General features: G+C 38.4%; 2 protein-coding genes across 6 annotated transcripts; one reads left to right on the top strand and one right to left on the bottom strand.

Moving 5' to 3' along the window:
* The first annotated feature begins 1,764 nt into the window (after positions 1-1,764).
* nudt17 (nudix (nucleoside diphosphate linked moiety X)-type motif 17) lies at positions 1,765-5,828 on the top strand. Of its 2 annotated transcripts, none has more exons than XM_062538424.1 (8): positions 1,765-2,045; positions 2,225-2,338; positions 2,469-2,652; positions 2,734-2,774; positions 2,892-2,984; positions 3,327-3,425; positions 4,493-4,632; positions 5,242-5,828. In XM_062538424.1, the coding sequence occupies exons 1-8, from the start codon at positions 1,971-1,973 to the stop codon at positions 5,402-5,404; spliced, it is 909 nt and encodes a 302-aa protein (XP_062394408.1). In that variant the 5' UTR covers positions 1,765-1,970; the 3' UTR covers positions 5,405-5,828. The 2 variants fall into 2 exon arrangements, with proteins under 2 accessions (XP_062394408.1, XP_062394409.1); XM_062538425.1 differs by having other exon boundaries at positions 2,749-2,774; positions 5,242-5,827.
* Positions 5,829-8,062: 2,234 nt separating this feature from the next.
* Positions 8,063-14,415, bottom strand: LOC134082042 (serine-rich adhesin for platelets). 4 transcript variants are annotated; one of them, XR_009939551.1, is made up of 8 exons: positions 14,297-14,415; positions 13,507-13,691; positions 12,726-12,787; positions 12,474-12,607; positions 11,809-12,212; positions 11,132-11,255; positions 9,349-9,422; positions 8,063-9,180 (listed from the first exon to the last, which is right to left on the bottom strand). XR_009939551.1 is itself a non-coding variant. In XM_062537676.1 (8 exons), exons 1-7 carry the CDS (start codon positions 14,358-14,360, stop codon positions 9,363-9,365), a joined length of 1,044 nt encoding a protein of 347 aa, XP_062393660.1. In that variant the 5' UTR covers positions 14,361-14,415; the 3' UTR covers positions 8,063-9,184; positions 9,349-9,362. The 4 variants fall into 4 exon arrangements, 2 of the variants coding, with proteins under 2 accessions (XP_062393660.1, XP_062393661.1); XM_062537676.1 differs by having other exon boundaries at positions 8,063-9,184; positions 11,121-11,255; XM_062537677.1 differs by having other exon boundaries at positions 11,121-11,255.
* Positions 14,416-17,581: the final 3,166 nt, after the last annotated feature.

Here is a 17,581-nt window from a genome sequence, read left to right as displayed (position 1 = left end):
GGTATTTGACCCGGTACAGGTACAGGTTATGCATAAGTGGACTTGTGGTGATAGGGCGTTTGCTGTTGCGGCCCCCAAACTCTGGAATGCACTGCCCATGGAGGTTAGGTCTGCAGACAGTAGGACAGTAGACAGACTCTTTAGGATGGCTTTTTAAAACCAGTGACATTACCTTTATTTGGTATGGGGCCCTATTCTTGCCAAAAAGAAAATTAAAATGAAAACAGTGAAATGAAAGGATGGTAATGAAAATTAAATGACAAATAGACGTTTTCAATTTTGTCCCAAATGTATCTTGCTTATCAGGAAAATTAAAAGCCAAATGTATTCATTTGATTTTTTTTTAATTTGGCAGGATAGTTGCACTGACACTTTGAAAATTAAATGGCAAAACGAGTTTTTCATTTTAATTTCACTGTTTTCATTTTAATTTTCTTTTTGGCAGGAATAAGGCCCCATATATTTGGTTCATTATGTATGTATGTATGAATGTATGTATGTTTTATTTATTGCCTTTTCTTTTATTTTCTTTCTCTTTATTTATGTATTCTTAAATGTATTCTTATGTTTGAATATTATTTGTTTTTAACTCTCTGGTGTTTTTATTGTATGCATCTTTATTATTATTAATATTATTATTATTGTGTGCATTTTTTTATTATGCATAGATTTTTATTCATGTTATGTGTATTTTATATTATGTACTGTAAAGCACGTTGGGATTTTATTTGTGAAAAGGGCTATGCAAATAAAATACTTACTTAATTATTTGTGTGTTCTTAATATCTGAAGTATGCAAGTAGGCAGTTTGAGATATAGCTTATTATGTGTCACATAAGTGGACATATCCTATCTAAAGTTTTTTGTCTGACATTTAAAGGAGCTTCAATGACCCCTCAGACATACTGTCTAGTTATACAGTGAGAAAAGCTGTAGGCCTACTAGGCCACAGCATTTATTCAGTAGAAATATATTATTGTTACTAGTGGGTGTGAGGGTTCAGCTGTGTTGTGTGTCCACTGCAACACACTCCCTGTATGTTGAGGGTAAGTGATGGCAGAGCAATGACCGAATGTTGATCCGCAGGCCTTTCCAGGTGTGGAGCAATTTCCATACTGATGGAGTTTATCAAGATGCTCTCGACAGTGTAGCGGTAGAAGTTGTACAGACAGACAGGCTGACCTCTTTTGGTTTCCTGAGAAAGAAGAGACTTTATTGTGCCTTTTTAAACCAGATTGGAAATGTTGAGGGACCAGAGAACCATTCATTTATTTATTTACTTACTTAGGCTACTTACTTACTTACTCCGAGACCATCATGCCACAACGAAAGAGAACTACAGTATTTCTATAGAAGTTTTACATTAATATAGGCCTAATAATTATATGATGTTCTGTAATAACTTTGTAATAGTCTTGCCCTTGGGTCTTAGTGGGCCTAGCCTACTTGGTGTGTCCAAAATAGACTACTACGATTCTTGAAATATCTAGTTTTCCTGTGAGATTAGCCTACTATAATATTTTGTCCCACTATAATAGAAGAATAGTTATTTTTCGCAAGGGTGCTATTAAATAATTCACGCAACTACAGTAGCCTAAGACAGTTTTGCCTCCAGACGCGCAGAAATATACTGTAGTTTACACATAACCAGCCTAGATTCTCTTGGCAGTGCTTTACGAGTTAAATTACGTAGCTTTGCCACAACCAATGAGATGTCTTTACACTTCTGACATAACCAGGAAGGTTATTTCTCCATGTTGACAATTGTGGGCGAAAGTGAGCTGAAACTGTGACATGCCCCGTGATTGCGTTATGATATAAATTAATTTTCCCGCCGGAGCAGTATTTTCCAACAGTGACCTTAGCCTACAGCCAGACTTTACTTTGCAAAGCCGAGATGTGTGAGTGTTAGCTTTTGGCTAACTAGCAAATTACTTTTGTCTAGGTAATGTTGCAGTGCATGTGTCTTCATGGAAAAGGTACGGAGAATCTTAGTTCACCTGTCTAAGGATAAAGGTGTGCCGCAGTGCGCCCGCTTCGTGCAGGTTAGTTTATTTTCAACTGCTGCCAGTGGCAAAGACATCTGAGTGTGTAGAATCTACACAGGTCTGTCACTGGCAGCAGCATACACTGCAGACAGCCTAGTTGTGCAAGTGTCACACGTGTTACTGTAACAAGTATCACACATGCTAATGCTGTCACTGTCATTTTGTTTCTATTTCAGAGCATCACCGGGCACTTTGCGGGCAGCTGTCCTGAGGATGACCATGTGAAAGTGAGCTGTTCCCTTGAGAATAATCGCTTTATTATCGAAAATGGAAACTTGACGCAACTTAGGGTAGGCTAATGCTTGGTATTTTAATTATTACTATGTCTAACAGTATATAGGCTATTTGTTTAGGTAGCCACAATGGACATTGGAGATTAATCTGAGCAATTGTGATTTGTGAATAAATGTCATACTACAGAGGGCGCAATTCTGTCCATTCAAATATCTGACAGAAACTGAGGCAGGTTCTCTCCCGGATGAAATATTAAACCGTGGAGTGGACGTTGGTGTCGCCATCCTCTTACAGTCATCAGATCAGAAGGTGCTGTTGACGCGACGGGCTGCTAGTCTCAGAATTTTCCCAAGCGTCTGGGTTCCACCAGGTATAGCCTAAATGCAACTGGCTGAATATAGACATGTTAATGGCAGCACGCAGTTCTGGTAGGCTACTTCTAATCACATAGATTATTGTTTTTCAGGTGGTCACGTTGAACTAGATGAAACAGTAGGTTGTGTTACATTTTATTATGATTGCCTCTAAAACATTTTGACAGTCTTTGATTTTTTTTTCCTCAAAGGAAAACAAACAATTTTGATTAATTTTGAATACATTTCTTGCTAGTTACTGGATGCTGGACTGAGAGAATTGAAAGAAGAGACAGGACTAGAGCTGGACCCTAATGATGTTGCATCCCAGTTGCTTGGTCTGTGGGAGGTAGGTAAAGCAACAAATACAGTACACGGCACCTGTGTGCACTGGCTTTAAAGTTCACACTGCATTCTCGAAGTTTAAGAAAGTCATGCCATTAAGTTTCTTAAAGTTTATATTTGTTCTTGTGTGGTAATTCCCTTATGTATCTGTGAATGATTATGGGTACGGTAACAGTAGACAACCTTTCTTACAAACTGGACACACAAAGATGCATGTGGGTATGCATTTATATACAGTATATTATATAAATGTGTATTATTCTAACACATATTAACGTATGCTAATCACATAGCAGATATAAACCTGCTTTCACTTTGTTTAAATCATTTTATTGCATTTCCACAGTCGGTATACCCACCCATGTTGTCAAGAGGACCTCCCAAGAGGCATCACATAGTCACCTACATGCTTCTGCACTGTTCACTTTCTCACCTGCAGCTTCAGGTAGGTATGGTGGTGCCCTTGGAGCAGTTTACTAGCCTGGCTAACAACGTCTGCAGTTTCTTTTTGATTTTCAAGGAATCATAACCAGCAGTGAAATTAAACTTTGGTTAATTAATTAAAGGTTGGTAGATTAAACTCTTACCAAATCCTTTTGGAAGTACCTCAGACATATCAATCTAGTCAACAAACAAAGGTTTTAAATGCAGTTGTTTATTCATTTTCAAAGGAAATATGGGAAGTATGTCAGTCACTTACAGTTACTACACCATCAGCGCAGCTTTTGGTTGTGTACAAAAGTGCCTAAATTGTGTTCTTGTGTCTACTGTATCTTCACCACACCGGGTAAGAGACATGTTCCTTAGAATTGCATTTTTGGACATCAATTCCCATGGGAGAGTGTCCAGACGAATCTGCCAGAACAAATTCAGTGCACTCTCCGGGTTGTCTGATTCCCAGGCTAGTAGTTCAGTGCAATCAGTGGATGTTGTACTTTTGCCCAGAATTGTTCTCCAAATGATTTTGGCATTGCAAGAGCTGTAATGACAATCCACCCAGTTGGCTGCTTGCTTGGTTAATTTGGAATAGCACATAACCTTCAGAGAGGTGCAGAGCAAATTTAGTACGTCATTGTACTTTTTCTCATTTCTGAGGCCATGGTGAAAATACAAGTATTCACAATTGTGTCTAAGTGTTTCATGCATAATTGCTGGACCATTTCAAGACTTTTAATTGGTTTTTAATATATTCAGTGTGGTTCTGAAATTAGAAACACATGTATAAAACACTGTAAGACTGTGTAAACACATGTATGATAACAGCATTCCATGTTGGTATGTTGTTGGTATTATCCACTTTGCTCAACCGCTCAAAGTAGGTTGAAGCATCTTACATGCACCCATGTAATGATTTTTTCACTCTAATGGACCTCCACCAAACAATGAAACATAGAAGTGTGTGTTTCAGGCACCATTTATGTAATACTGAATCTCCATTTAAATGATACAATCTTGAATAGAGAGTCACTGGCTCAGTCAAGCGCCCTGGAATTCCTTTCACTTGATCCCCAGGCATCCCTGAAACCAGAGCCTGCAGAAGTGAGTGGTTGCTTATGGGTGGATACCAACCTGGTCAAAGCCATAGTCGCCGCAGTGGATGGCGAGGAGGAGGACCCTGGCCCTATACCCACTAACACGGCCCAGTCTGTTAGGTACTGTTGACCATATTTGATACACTCATGTAGAATTGTGGTTTTATGTTATTTCACGTTAAGTCGATAGAACTAGTCACAAATGTCAGATATTGATCTTACATTGCCCTCCGCATTTATTGACACCCCTGGCTAAGATGAGTAAAAAGAGGTATGAAAAACCTGTTTATGTTTTTCTTTTCTTTTCTTTTCTTTATCTTAGTTTCACAATGAAATCAGTGAAGAAAAATCCAAGCTTGAAAGGAAGCAAATTGATCCTCAAAACTCATTTACAAAGATAAAATACCAACATGTGATTTTTATGTCTATACGTCTTTTTGCTCATCTTAACCACTCCGTATTGTCACATATGGAATGTATGAAGCCATTTACCGTTATCAAACCAAAGACTGATTAGCACCATTTTGTAATATATATAGTAAATCTCTTAGATTGTCTCCAATCCCAATGTTAATGTCCTACAAAACATCATAAAATATCTTTTTTATCTGTGTGTGTGTGTGTGTGTATGTGTGTGTGTGTGTGTGTGTGTGTGTGTGTGTGTGTGTGTGTGTGTGTGTGTGTGTGTGTGTGTGTGTGTGTGTGTGTGTGTGTGTGTTGACTGTCTAGTGTCATGGAGGTCTCCCCCACCGGTGAACTGAGTGAGTCTGCCATGCCTGCGTCTGTGCTCTGCAACCGGGCCCCAGCCCATGGTGAGGATGTGGAGCGTGTCAGCACTGGAACAAAGTTTGCCTTAGAGCTGTGGCTGAAGACCTTAGAGTCCCAGGGCTGAACACCACTGAGACTAGGGGCCTTTCTCATTCGTCTTTTTATCTATCCTCCTTTCCTTCCTTCCTTCCTCAGTGAGGACGAGGACCGAGGAAGGAAGGGAGGATAGATAAAAAAGATGAATGAGCAGGGCCCAAGGTGCTGATGCGTCTCCTCTTAAAACGACAGTCAAGTCGAAGTGTTTTTGAAATGCCAGGGGTGATTTTTGTGAATACACAATCAAGGTGTACTGGAGTGTTTTCTCTGATGAGAGATGAAAAAAAAACATGCTGCCTTTGATATACTACAAACAAAATACATATCTTCTCTGTTATTCTCAGAAAATCCTTGTCTTTTCTAGCCACATGGTGGCAGCATCAACATAGTTACCAAGCTGTCTACAACACCTCTATAAAAATAAAGACCTCAACATTAAAAACATGGCTTGGAGTGATTTTGGTTTAAATAGTCTCGGTGTTTATGTGATGTTTATAAAAGTATCAGTCCCATTTTAAATTGAATGTGGTTTGTTACTCAATTAATCCCTAAATTAGAGTTAGTAATAGGCAATGACATTAAGTATGTGTGTGTGGGGGGGGGGGGGATCACTGTAAGTGTTTTTCTGTAAGTCAGACTATTGAGTCATTGGAATAATGTAGTGTGAAGATCCTGTGAGCCTAGATGAGGCAGTCACCTCAGTGGGGGCTGCTCATTGAGGTGACCGGTTGCCCACAGGTTGTTGAGGGATAACGCTTCATCTACAGTAGCTAGCTGGTCGAGCTCAGTGATATCAGTCTTTTGTGAGAAATCACCCTAAGAAATTTCCCAGGCACACCTTTACAAAATATGGTAGCTATGTAAATAACCATGAACAATACTAACCGTAATGCACACCTGGCTCTTACCCAAGAACACCTTGTATAATTCCACAGTTTGAGAACCACTGCCTACGCTCACTGAAGGCTAATATGCTAAGCTGGAAACCTGTTAAGATACATCTCAGTTTTTTAACAGTACAGTATATTTGAGTTATAGGCCATGTCCACTTCCCTTGTCCGTTATTTGTTTTCAGGTGTCAAATGACAGATTATGCATGCATGTTTTAGGCATAGGGCATATAGGCCCCACTTTATCTGAAAGTGCACTGATATTGTGCCTGTGAGATGTATGTCATATATAAGTAGTGTGTGCTTGGTAATGACTGACATGGTTTACAAGGCTCAATTAACGTGACACTATTAAGACATCACCCCAACAAATTAATATGCAACTCTAAATTATTGTATCCACCCCCATTATGACCTATGATCCAGGGATACCGGCACAAGGTCTGTGTCATGGGTCTGTTATGTGTTTTGTATCCCAATCATTTCCAAGCTAATTTCTTTGCAACAATGTTGCCAACAAGCACATCATTTCACAAAACAACATTCAGCTGATGACACGTGATTGTGCTCTTAGCATTCATAATGTTTTTAGGAATTTTGATAGTGTTTGAGAGTACAGTCAGTCCTCGTTATAACCTTATCATTATCATTTTGCCGCTATCGACGTGTGAACACCTATTGAACCGTACACTTTTCTAAAGAAGTACAGATGGCCTTGTCTTGATTTGTTGTTTGTTCCATTAAGATTAAATCAATGTGGCCATTCAAAGTTGAGGTGAGTTATTTGTAATCGCTCCGATAGCTTACTGCAGAAAACCAACCTTTTGAGATTGGAGAAGACTGTGCCTGTGCCTCCGAATTCTCAGAGGTGTGCTATCGTGTCAAAGACACACATGATGGTTAAAAACAGCTAATAATGAGAAGAATAGCTGAATACATTTTTTACTTAATATCAGACTGTGAACCTTAACTTAATCACAATCACAAGCTGAAATATAACAATACATTTGAACTTAATATACATTAATTACATTAATGTTAATAGGCTATACATTGCATTACATACTATTAATGGAATATATTATGTATTTTATGTTATATTTGACTTATGTAAAGCACATTCTGTTGACAAAAGTGCTCTATAAATAAAGATTATTATTATTAATAAAGCATGTATCACACATAGTATGTAGAATGGTTTGATGTTGGGGCTGTGTTACTGTAACATGGTGTATTGAATAAGTTGCCAATGAAAAGTATTGGACAGGAAGCACAAGTGATATTGAAAAGTTTAAGAGAGTTGTCATGACCAAATGCTCAATGTTAACTTTTGATCTTACCAATAGGCCACTATTTATGGTGACGCTAACAGCATCTGGCAGACAATTGTTTACCCAAAATAACTCACAGAACTGGATGGTGGGACAAATATTTGTTCATATCATGTGAGTCACACACGGATGTGTTATCGTCATTAGCGTGTGGAGTTGTTTAATGCATTTACATCATTTTCGGCTCCACCCAAACACCTGACCATATCAGGGCTGACTATGAATCATTAACAGGCAACACCTCTCGCTCAGCCTGTGCCCAGCACACAATGTTGTATGGTATTGTTACTGGAAAATAATTTGTGTGTGGTTTACACTGCAATTTAGATATTTTCAAGCAATGTCATGCAAGATGTAATGGTACATCAGATACTGTATATTATATGGGTGGTTTTGCCACAGTACAGACAAGGCTAAATTGTCATGAATGTATGGAATTATACCAAAGAACCTTAGTGTTGCAAAACTTGTCAAGATAATTTATGTGATAATTGGTACACAATACATTTCATTCATGACCTACATCCAATTAGCAATTTATCCATAACAACGCAATTATACGTACAATTTATTGAATACTTAAACATAACCAAAAAACAAAACTCTCAACATAATGTTATACAGTACATGACAACCTGTGTATTTCTAAATTACATTAAGTTTGATCATTTCAAATTCTCATATTCAATAACTTACAGACAGTACAACAATAAAATTAAAATTTGATCAAGAGAAAAAAAATCTATATACACTATATTGGCAAAAGTATTACTCGCATATGAAATTAAATGACATCTTAATTGATAGGGTTTAATATGACGTTGGTCTACCCTTTGCAGCTATAACAGCTTGAATTCTTCCGGGAAGGCTTTCCACAAGGTTTAGGAGTATGTTTTTGACCATTCTTCAAGAAGCACATTTGTGAAGTCACACACTGATATTGGACGTGGGCTGGCTCTCAGTCTCCACTCTAATTCATCCCAAAGTTGTTCTATCAGGTTGAGGTCAGGTCAGGACTGTGTGAAGTCCAGTCAAACACACCAAACTTTGTCATCCATGTTTTTATGGACCTTGCTTTGTGCACTGGTGCACAGTCATGTTGCACCAGGAAGGGGCCATCTCCAAACTGTTCCCACAAAGTTGGGAGCATGGAATCGTCACAGAGTCCTGACCTCAACCCAATAAAACACCTTTGGGATGAAATATATAATGGAGACTGAAAGCCAGTCTCCTTGTCCAACATCAGTGTGTGACCTCACAAATGCACTTCTGGAAGAATGGTAAAGAATTTCCGTATACACACTCCTAAACCTTGTGGTAAGCCTGTAGAGATGAAGCTGTTATAGCTGAAAAGGGTGGACCGACATCAAAATAAATCCTTTGGATTAAGAATGGGGAGTCAAGGCAGGTGCCCCAATACTTTTGCCAATGTAGTGTATGTTTAAAAAGAATGACATGAGTATAAAAAACATTTTTGGTACTTATTTTACGATTCAGTGATTGTTATTTATCAGACAGTACATTTTGATGATTCTTTAGTGGCACACTATTGGGTGGTTGAACCAGTTATTGTCCTCTCACACCTTCCTGTGTTAAAGTGCAACAGCATATTAATGAACAGCATGTTTCAGTAAACAAATGTGTTTTGAAGGTATAACAGCATTTGGTTTTGTTATTATATGACTATATGAATATATAGCAGACCTATTCTATTTAAGCCTTCATACTGTACATGTACAGTATGTACAAACCATTAGACAGCCGATCACTTCACGCTGGGATTGACCACATACATTCCACTTCTGTTCTTAGGATTATTGTTGTCCTGTTGAAAGTAACGGTTTAAATCTTAAAGGGGTTTTGATCACTGTGCACTGTTTTGGTTCAGAACCAAAGAGTCAACAAAGCAGCCTTCTACAAGTATCTGAATATTTATTATCTAAAATGATTGACTGCTGCCCGGTAGCTGCAAAAACAATGATGGAAACAATGGATTGTACCTCCAATGTTGACAAAAATTAAATGACTTAATTTCATGTCATGCAAAATAGCTTGTTTGGTCATTGCGCTTCAGATCAATGAGCAGCTGCAATTTCCATTCGGCTAGAGCGTTTCCATGGTTGCGTGGCTTTGAGGGACCACTTAAGTGGGTATGAATATCTCCTGGTGTCTGCTCATAGAACTTGGCTGAATATATTACCATTAAAACTGATATACTGTAAGAGACTTGCTTACGCACTATCACACAATATATGCCAGGTCTCCGCGCCATCTGATGACGTATCCTACACACACACACTTGCACAATAATAGCTACTTCCAAGCTCTATTAAATAAGGTAAGATTTAGAACTTTAACCTCAAAGTTCATAATCGGGGTCCTTCTCATAGCATGGAGTCGCGACATCTTCTCACTGTTGGTAATGATGCCAGTGTCGCTGGTAAAGTACAGCAGCGTAGTCGGCCTGGTTTTCACTCACATACACGGCTCACCTCACTTTTTTCCCACTACCTCTGTGAGGACGGGGCATAAGCTAGTGTGACGTGTATATATTCTTACCTGCGCACAGTCAATGCACTCTTTGTTCTGACACATCAGGACCGGAGTTCGGCTAGAGTGAAATCCATTATGCATTGTGTACCACTGGGATGGAATTTTTAAAACTATTCAGAAGCAAACCACTTCGTGTTGTACAACCCCATGTCTTTTTTCCCCTGTCAAACATGTTTTATCCCAATGGCTATGGCACCTTATGGCTACTCTGAATTGTAGACAATTTGCATGAAATCCTTCAAGCATCATTCCATTCCTGACTCTCAGCGCAAATGTGGATTTGTTTTGACATTTAAACGTGACCTGTATTGTTCATGTGCGAGTGAATAAGTGAGCAACAGCTGTAACTATCGCTCTAGTAGAGGCAGGGATGAAGGCAGCCCAGTCCCTCTATGAGGAGGCTAGAGTTTCCCACGCCTCAGGTTTCCTAGTCAAAGAGAAAAGGGGGACAAAGAGGAGTCTATGAAAGCCGGGGGGACTTGAGAATGTTGGGAGTAGAAGGCCAAAACATCACTGCACCAAAGCTATGCCTGTGCCCACAGCCCTTTCCCTGGTGTGGACAGAGGCCACAAGCAGGACACTAAAAGAACTGAGAGCAGTCTTAGAGATGACCTGGGATTTTGATCAGTTTTTTTGTTTCTATTTCGCTCTCCAGACTGGGCTATTTTTCTGTGGTGTTGGGGTGCTGCGCTCTTTGTCCCTAAGCAATTTCATGTCAGTGACTATTCCAGAAATAAATCTGCCTTATCATCATGTGTGAGTGAGTGTGTGTGTGTTTGTGAGTGTGTCACACTGGCCACTAACAATACACACTATGTCCTGGTTTACAGTATCAACTGTAATAGCAACAGCTAATAATACCATCACTTCATATCATTGCAAGTGCTTCTAATGGAATTTCAGAGAGCTCCTTTTTAAGCAAACAGCACCACACTATTTACTTTTCAGGTGCCGACAGAGTATTACTCACGTAGGGTTTACCATTGGTTGGTAGATCAATGGTGGTGTGGCTTGAGTACATGGGGATGTCTGGATTAAAGGGCATGTAAGGATCCGACACATTCATGAAACCTCTCCCTCCACTCCGGCAGCAACAAAAATACACCTAGAAGGTAACAAGAAACAAAAACAGAGACAAGAGAGACTGTTGTCTTCGTAGGCACTGAGATATTACTGTGTTCAACACGGTTCCAAAGATCCTTAAATAATAATATTTTTCAACTGTCTCTGACTGGCAATTGTGTAGTGAGGTCAAATTGAATTCAGTGGCATCTTAACATGTCCTGAAGGACTTACTACATTATTTTGACATGATCAGGTTGTGACAATACAATATTGTGACAATATAACTACACTCTTAAAACGAATGTGTTAGAAACGATCTGGACCCTGTCTGTCCCTATCTGGACATATAGATGTGTTCAAAAAATAACACAAGTTGTGTTATTTTCAACACATTTGTTGTATGAGCTACACAGTACAACAAAAGCAATGTGTTGGAAATAACACAAATTGTGTTGTCCTTATCTGGACATAGATAGGCCTATGTGTTAAAAACAACATACCGCAAGTTGTGTTATCAGTCTAGTCAGTATGTTGGCAATTGGGTAGTTTAGCCTACATAGGTTTGATGGATATGTTGGAGATGGTGGACTCACCAGGAAAACAAGGAAGATGAGAAGGATGAAAAGGATCAATGCTGCCAAGACCAGAAGGGCAATGCCCCAGCCAGGGACTCCGGTCGAGGTGTCTGTTTCTGAGGCGTTTCCACCAGCACTGTGTTGCGTTGACGAAGACTGTTGTGTGGCTGATGGCACTATTGCTCCTGTTGTGGTTGTTTCATTATTAGTGCCATTTTTGGATGAGGTGTCCTCTGTAACTGTAGATATGTTCATGAAGTGACTTGTTGCTGGGTGTGTTGTTGTGTTGGCTATCAAAGTTGTACTGTTTACTTCTAACGGCTGTTTGGTGCTGAATGTGATGGTAGTATTACTAGACGAGACATCAGTAGATGAGGTCATGGCTGTAGGACCGCTGGTTGGGCTGGAGCTGCTGGAGTCAACTACAAGGATACAAGGATACATACAGTACATACATGTACATAGAAATACTAACGTAAAACATGTAGTGAAATTTATATTTTAGTGTTCAGCTTTTTCTGTGCAAGTGTGAAGAAAGACAGATTAATTTTTTTTAAAGAAATAGCGAGAGAGAGAGAGTATAACATGCAGTGTGTAGCTAGTAACTAGACAACTGTGATTAAATAATCATTTATTTATGTAATTAGAATACTGTAAAGAAAAAAATGGAAAATGTACTCTACCTTTAGCAAATCCATCTTGTAGACTCAGTGAAGAACTTGAATTTGCTTTACCGTTAAGTTCAAATAGAATTACATCTGGATTTATGTCGGTTGTTTCAAACTGTGTTGTTGATTCTGCGATGACAGACCCATTGCTGTAAAATATAAATAAATAAACCATTCACATTTATCCTGTTTTATGACATTCTGAACATTTCAAATTCTGATAGAAATGTGGAGCTTTGCATATGCCACACTCAGTGGAACTCTCACCTGAACATCATTTGTGTTACCCCTTGGTAATGGGCACCCGTGCCATTGAAGGCACGCTGGAACTGAAAAAGCAGTCACACGTTAATTCATATTTGCCATGCAGTACTGCTTTCCTTACACTTTAGAAGGTAGCCTACTGTATGTGCAGATGTTGACCTCACCAAGAAAATACATCAGGTTTTTATTAGCAGTTTTACAGCTGTGCTTTGGCCTCTTTTATAGGGCATATACAATTGAAGTGGATATTCTTTAATTCAAACACCAAATGAATATGAAAATGAGCCTGCATGGTTTGATCCCCGCATGAGTTCAGCTTTGTCTTGGCCCTATAGACCAGTCACAAGGCATTGGTTAGCATATAAAACTGCCCCTAAAAGTTTTTGGACAAATAAAAAGTGATAAACAATACTATAATAAGTACCATATGTCATACATTATGAGTAATTTGAGATCAAGACTTAAACAATGGGATATCGGACATGTGCTTATAACTATGCAACATATAGAAAATTTCCGGTTCAAATGTTCAAAACCAATGCAGACACTTTGAATACATTTTTGTTTGTCTCCAAATTACCATTAGCTCAATGTCATTTTATGTAGGCTACAACTGGAAATAGGAATGCCCATGTTTGTTTCTGCAGTTGAAATGATCTATAATGAAGAATATGTATCTATACCATCATATTGATGTTCTTCCAGATAATCACAATAGTAAATATCAATGACAACCACATGATGGGGAGCCACTGCATGTCACTTCACATAATATGTCTCTTACCAATGATTCAACTTCCATCCGGAGATTTTTATATTCTGTTGAGTTTGGATCACTGAGACTGTCATTGTAAATACGGTTTGTTATTTTGATGCTAATTAAGTAGGTGGTGGTGACAGGGGATGAGGTCGCAGTACTCTCCCCTGTAGTCAATGAGAGAGTGGGGCCAACATCGTCAGTATGATCTCCTGTAAATACAGTAAAAGCTCAGACTGATGATTGGATTCAATTCAGTTGTGTTTATTTGGTTTGTTTTTCTTTCATTACGAGGCATTAGTAAACTGCATTAATACGTTTGAACTCAGAAACTGGATATTGAGAGGCAAAAATGTTCCTGTGTCTAAAACACTAACAGTGAGACCAATACAACAGGCTAATTGAGTGTAAATATTAAAACACATTTTCTGAGATTTGGATTATGATTTAAAAAGAAGTCCTTGCAAATAGACAATGTTATATTGAATGTCTAGAATGAGAGAGTGAGTGAGTGATTGTGAGGCAAAATTTTTCCTGAGACTAAAACATTAATAGAGACCAATATGAGGCTAATTGAGTGTATCACAAGATTAAAATACATTTGGATGTAGATTTTGTACATAGATTTGGATTATGATTTTAAAAAGAAGTCCTTGCAAATAGACAATGTTATATTGAATGTCTCTAGAATGAGAGAGTTGCTGTGCAAAAGGCAGATCAGCCGATAACCATTACATTGTGTTGGCTATCAAAGGTTGACGAGAACTGTTTACTTCTAACGGCTGTTGAGGGCCTTTGATGCTGAATGTGATGTTACCAGTAGTATTAGTAGATGAGACAGATGAGATCATGGCTGTAGAACTGCTGAATGCTGCTGTCATGTTTTTGAATTCTGGAGATGTGATCGATGGTTGAGCTGAAGTTGGACTGGAGCTGTTGAAGTCAGCTGGAGGTGGAACACCTACAGTACAAGGATACAAGGATAGAAATACTAACGTAAAACATATAGTGAAATTTTGTGTTCAGCTTTTTCTGTGCGAGTGTGAAGAAAGAAAGATCAAGAAATATTTTTTTGTAAGAAATAGCAAAAGAGAGAGAGAAAGTCTAACATGCAGTTATTTTTGTTTATTTGGCTTGTTTTTCTTTCATTACGAGGCATTAGTAAACTGGATTATTGAATTCAAAAGCTGGATATTGAGAGGCAAAAGTGTTCCTGTGTCTAAAACACAAACAGTGAGACCAATACAACAGGCTAATTGAGTGTAAATATTAAAACACATTTTCTGAGATTTGGATTATGATTTAAAAAGAAGTTCTTGCAAATAGACAATGTTATATTGAATGTCTAGAATGAGAGAGTTGCTGTGCAAAAAACAGATCAGCTGAGAACCATTACGTTGTGTTGGCTATCAAAGAACGAGTACTGTTTACTTCTAACGCCTGTTAAGGGCCTTTGGTGCTGAATGTGATGTTTAGAAAAGGATTATGTTGTCGCACACTCAGTCTCAATCTCACACCACACCAACGTTTTGGCCAGTTGGCCTTTTCAAGGTTTCTCCTGAATGTGATGTTACCAGTATTATTAGTAGATGAGACATCAGTAGATGAGATCATGGCTGTAACGCTGACTGCTGCTGTTGTGTTGCTGAATTCTGGAGATGTGATTGACGGTTGAGCTGAAGTTGTGCTGGAGTTGCTGGAGTCAGCTGGAGATGGAACACCTACAAGGATACAAGAATACAAGGATAGAAATACTAATGCAAAACATGTCAAGTGTAGTGTTCAGCTTTTTCTGTGCAAGTGTGAAGAAAGAAAGATCAAGAAATATTTTTTGTAAGAAATATCAAGAGAGAGCCAGTTTATTTGGCTTGTTTTTCTTTCATTGTGAGGCATTAGTAAACTGCATTACAGATTTTCTCAGTCGCTTTGGTACTTTTCTCAGATCAGGATGAAACTTCTCATAACTATTGGTTCAAACTACACAACATCAAGTCATTTGTGCAGATCATAGTAGCAATTTGCCTTCCTCTGAAGAAATTGCAAATGGACATGAATCAGTTGCTTTCATACAATTCTGTGCTGTTTAACATGATCATTTGCTTATGTCATGTCAGTAAAAATGAACTATACTTGTAGATGCTGAAAAGTCGTGCCCAATAAAACTAATAGTCTTTATCTCATTGCTTGAGTCATTACATACAAAATTGTTGAACTAGTTATCAAATTCTGTCACAATGCTGTAGAATTGCAGAGCATACAGTAGAAATGTGAAACGTACGTATTCAGCGTCTTGCACTGACTTACTTTAGTGTATAGTGCTTTCTTGAGCATTTTCAGGTAGTGTCACCGAGTTTTGACCTTTATTTGCAATGGAAAACACTGGTATAGTGTCATAATGAAAACCTGACAAATCCATTTGATTATCTTGTTCATAAACATGGTGTCAAGACATCTCATTTTGATTACACTGGCAGTTTCATTGACATGAATACTTGCTTTTGAGGAATGGACTATCCATTTTGAGCATGTGACATACTTTTGCGGGTTATCCACTTCTAGGATTTGCAGTTTGCACTAATTGCTTTGAGAAATGCACCAAACAGCTGTGCAAATGTTAATAGTGATGTGAGAAAAGCACTAAATCGACAGAGAAAAACTGTAATGAGTTTGAATTTGGAAGCTGGATATTGTGAGGCAAAGGTTTTTCTGTGTCTGAAACACTAACAGTGAGACCATATAGGCTGATTGAGTGTACTTCACAATATTAAAATACATTTTCTGAGATTTGGATTATGATTTTAAAAATAAGTCTTATGTTATATTTGATGTGCAAAAGACAGATCAGCCGAGAACCATTATGTTTTAAGCAGTAGAGGCTAATGAAGTGGAATCGTAGGTCTAGGGGTTTTTTTTTCCAGAAAAAAATGTGTGGCAACAGACAACAAATTTGATTATTTTAAATGTAAAGCATCCTCTTACCTGAGAGCAATAAAACAAAGAAAATGACTGCAGTGCCAAAATTAGAAGATGGGGACATGTTGTAATCCATATCAATGAAACAACTCTCCATATACATGGAACGTTCCAGGTACAAATCTGCGGGTGAAATGAAACGCGTGCTGTGCAACAGAAAAGGAGTCTGTCTTTTATCATCGAGATGACTGCAGGTGCAACCTAAGGTGGGGCGTAGATGATGCACAATGCGTCACGATTACGTTCCAGACACGATGATAGCACTAACAGATTAGACGCACACAACAAATAAATACCTTGCACGCATAGGATTATATGTCAATCAATAATTTTAATGTGAAATTCTGTAGTAGGCTACCCACTCACCTGCATCTAGCTAAGTTTCCTCAACTTAAACAAACTTTCAATAGGCCTAAAACATTGCGAAGAAGACGAAAATGTCTACATTGGTCTACCACCAAATGTTTGATGAAATGTAATATACAAAACTGAGACTGGGAAGATCTCCTGCCTGTTTGATCTCAATAGTGAATAGTGTTGTAGGCCCTATATATTCATGGTTTACTTTATTGGGCTGGATATGCATAATTTAGCTCTTTTATGACGTCTCCAATAACACAGCCTCTACTCAAACCATTAGCCGTTGCATGGTTGAATCAACTTTTTCAGATATCATTCAGTTTGAGGCGAGAAGCGAGAGAGCTCCCTCGTGTGGCAGAAGCCCGCTGCGACTCTAAGCAAATCTGTATCTTTTGTCTTATATAACTTGGCCTGTCACCTTATTTCCTTGCAAATCATTATTTCCATTAGCAAGAAAGCGCAATATCCATTTGCTAGTCTTTTCGAAGCTAATAGGCCAGTCTATTGTCTAGGTAGCGTGATGTGTTTGAATAGCCTACCTGCCAGTCAATCAGAAATATTATAATGGAAATGTAGCCCCAATGCTCAGATGCGAGAAATAGTTATAATGCTATTTTAACAACGTTAATAATAATAATAATAATAATAATAATAATAGGAATATGTTGGTGTTTTATTGGACCTATCTATTTATTTATTTGCGTGTATCTCTCCTTCCAACTTCTGGCCCGCCTGGGGGCCTCGGCCACCACTTTGACAAACACCAACA

This window comes from Sardina pilchardus, chromosome 6 (assembly GCF_963854185.1).
Source record: "Sardina pilchardus chromosome 6, fSarPil1.1, whole genome shotgun sequence".
Classification (NCBI taxonomy): domain Eukaryota; kingdom Metazoa; phylum Chordata; class Actinopteri; order Clupeiformes; family Clupeidae; genus Sardina; species Sardina pilchardus.
The sequence above is the reverse complement of the archived record's forward strand: the minus strand, read 5'-3'. Positions and strand labels throughout refer to the sequence as shown.

Bases quoted from the DNA above. Each gene is read 5' to 3' on its own strand.
- nudt17 (XM_062538424.1), top strand. From the start codon at position 1,971: ATGGAAAAGGTACGGAGAATCTTAGTTCACCTGTCTAAGGATAAAGGT. The intron at 3,426-4,492 runs GTAGGTATGGTG...CTTGATCCCCAG, and splicing joins TTTCTCACCTGCAGCTTCAG to GCATCCCTGAAACCAGAGCC. The intron at 4,633-5,241 runs GTACTGTTGACC...TTGACTGTCTAG, and splicing joins AACACGGCCCAGTCTGTTAG to TGTCATGGAGGTCTCCCCCA.
- LOC134082042 (XM_062537676.1), bottom strand. From the start codon at position 14,360: ATGACAGCAGCATTCAGCAGTTCTACAGCCATGATCTCATCTGTCTCA. The intron at 12,788-13,506 runs GTAAGAGACATA...CTGCTTTTTCAG, and splicing joins GGATGGAAGTTGAATCATTG to TTCCAGCGTGCCTTCAATGG. The intron at 12,213-12,473 runs GTAGAGTACATT...GTATCCTTGTAG, and splicing joins ACAAGATGGATTTGCTAAAG to TTGACTCCAGCAGCTCCAGC.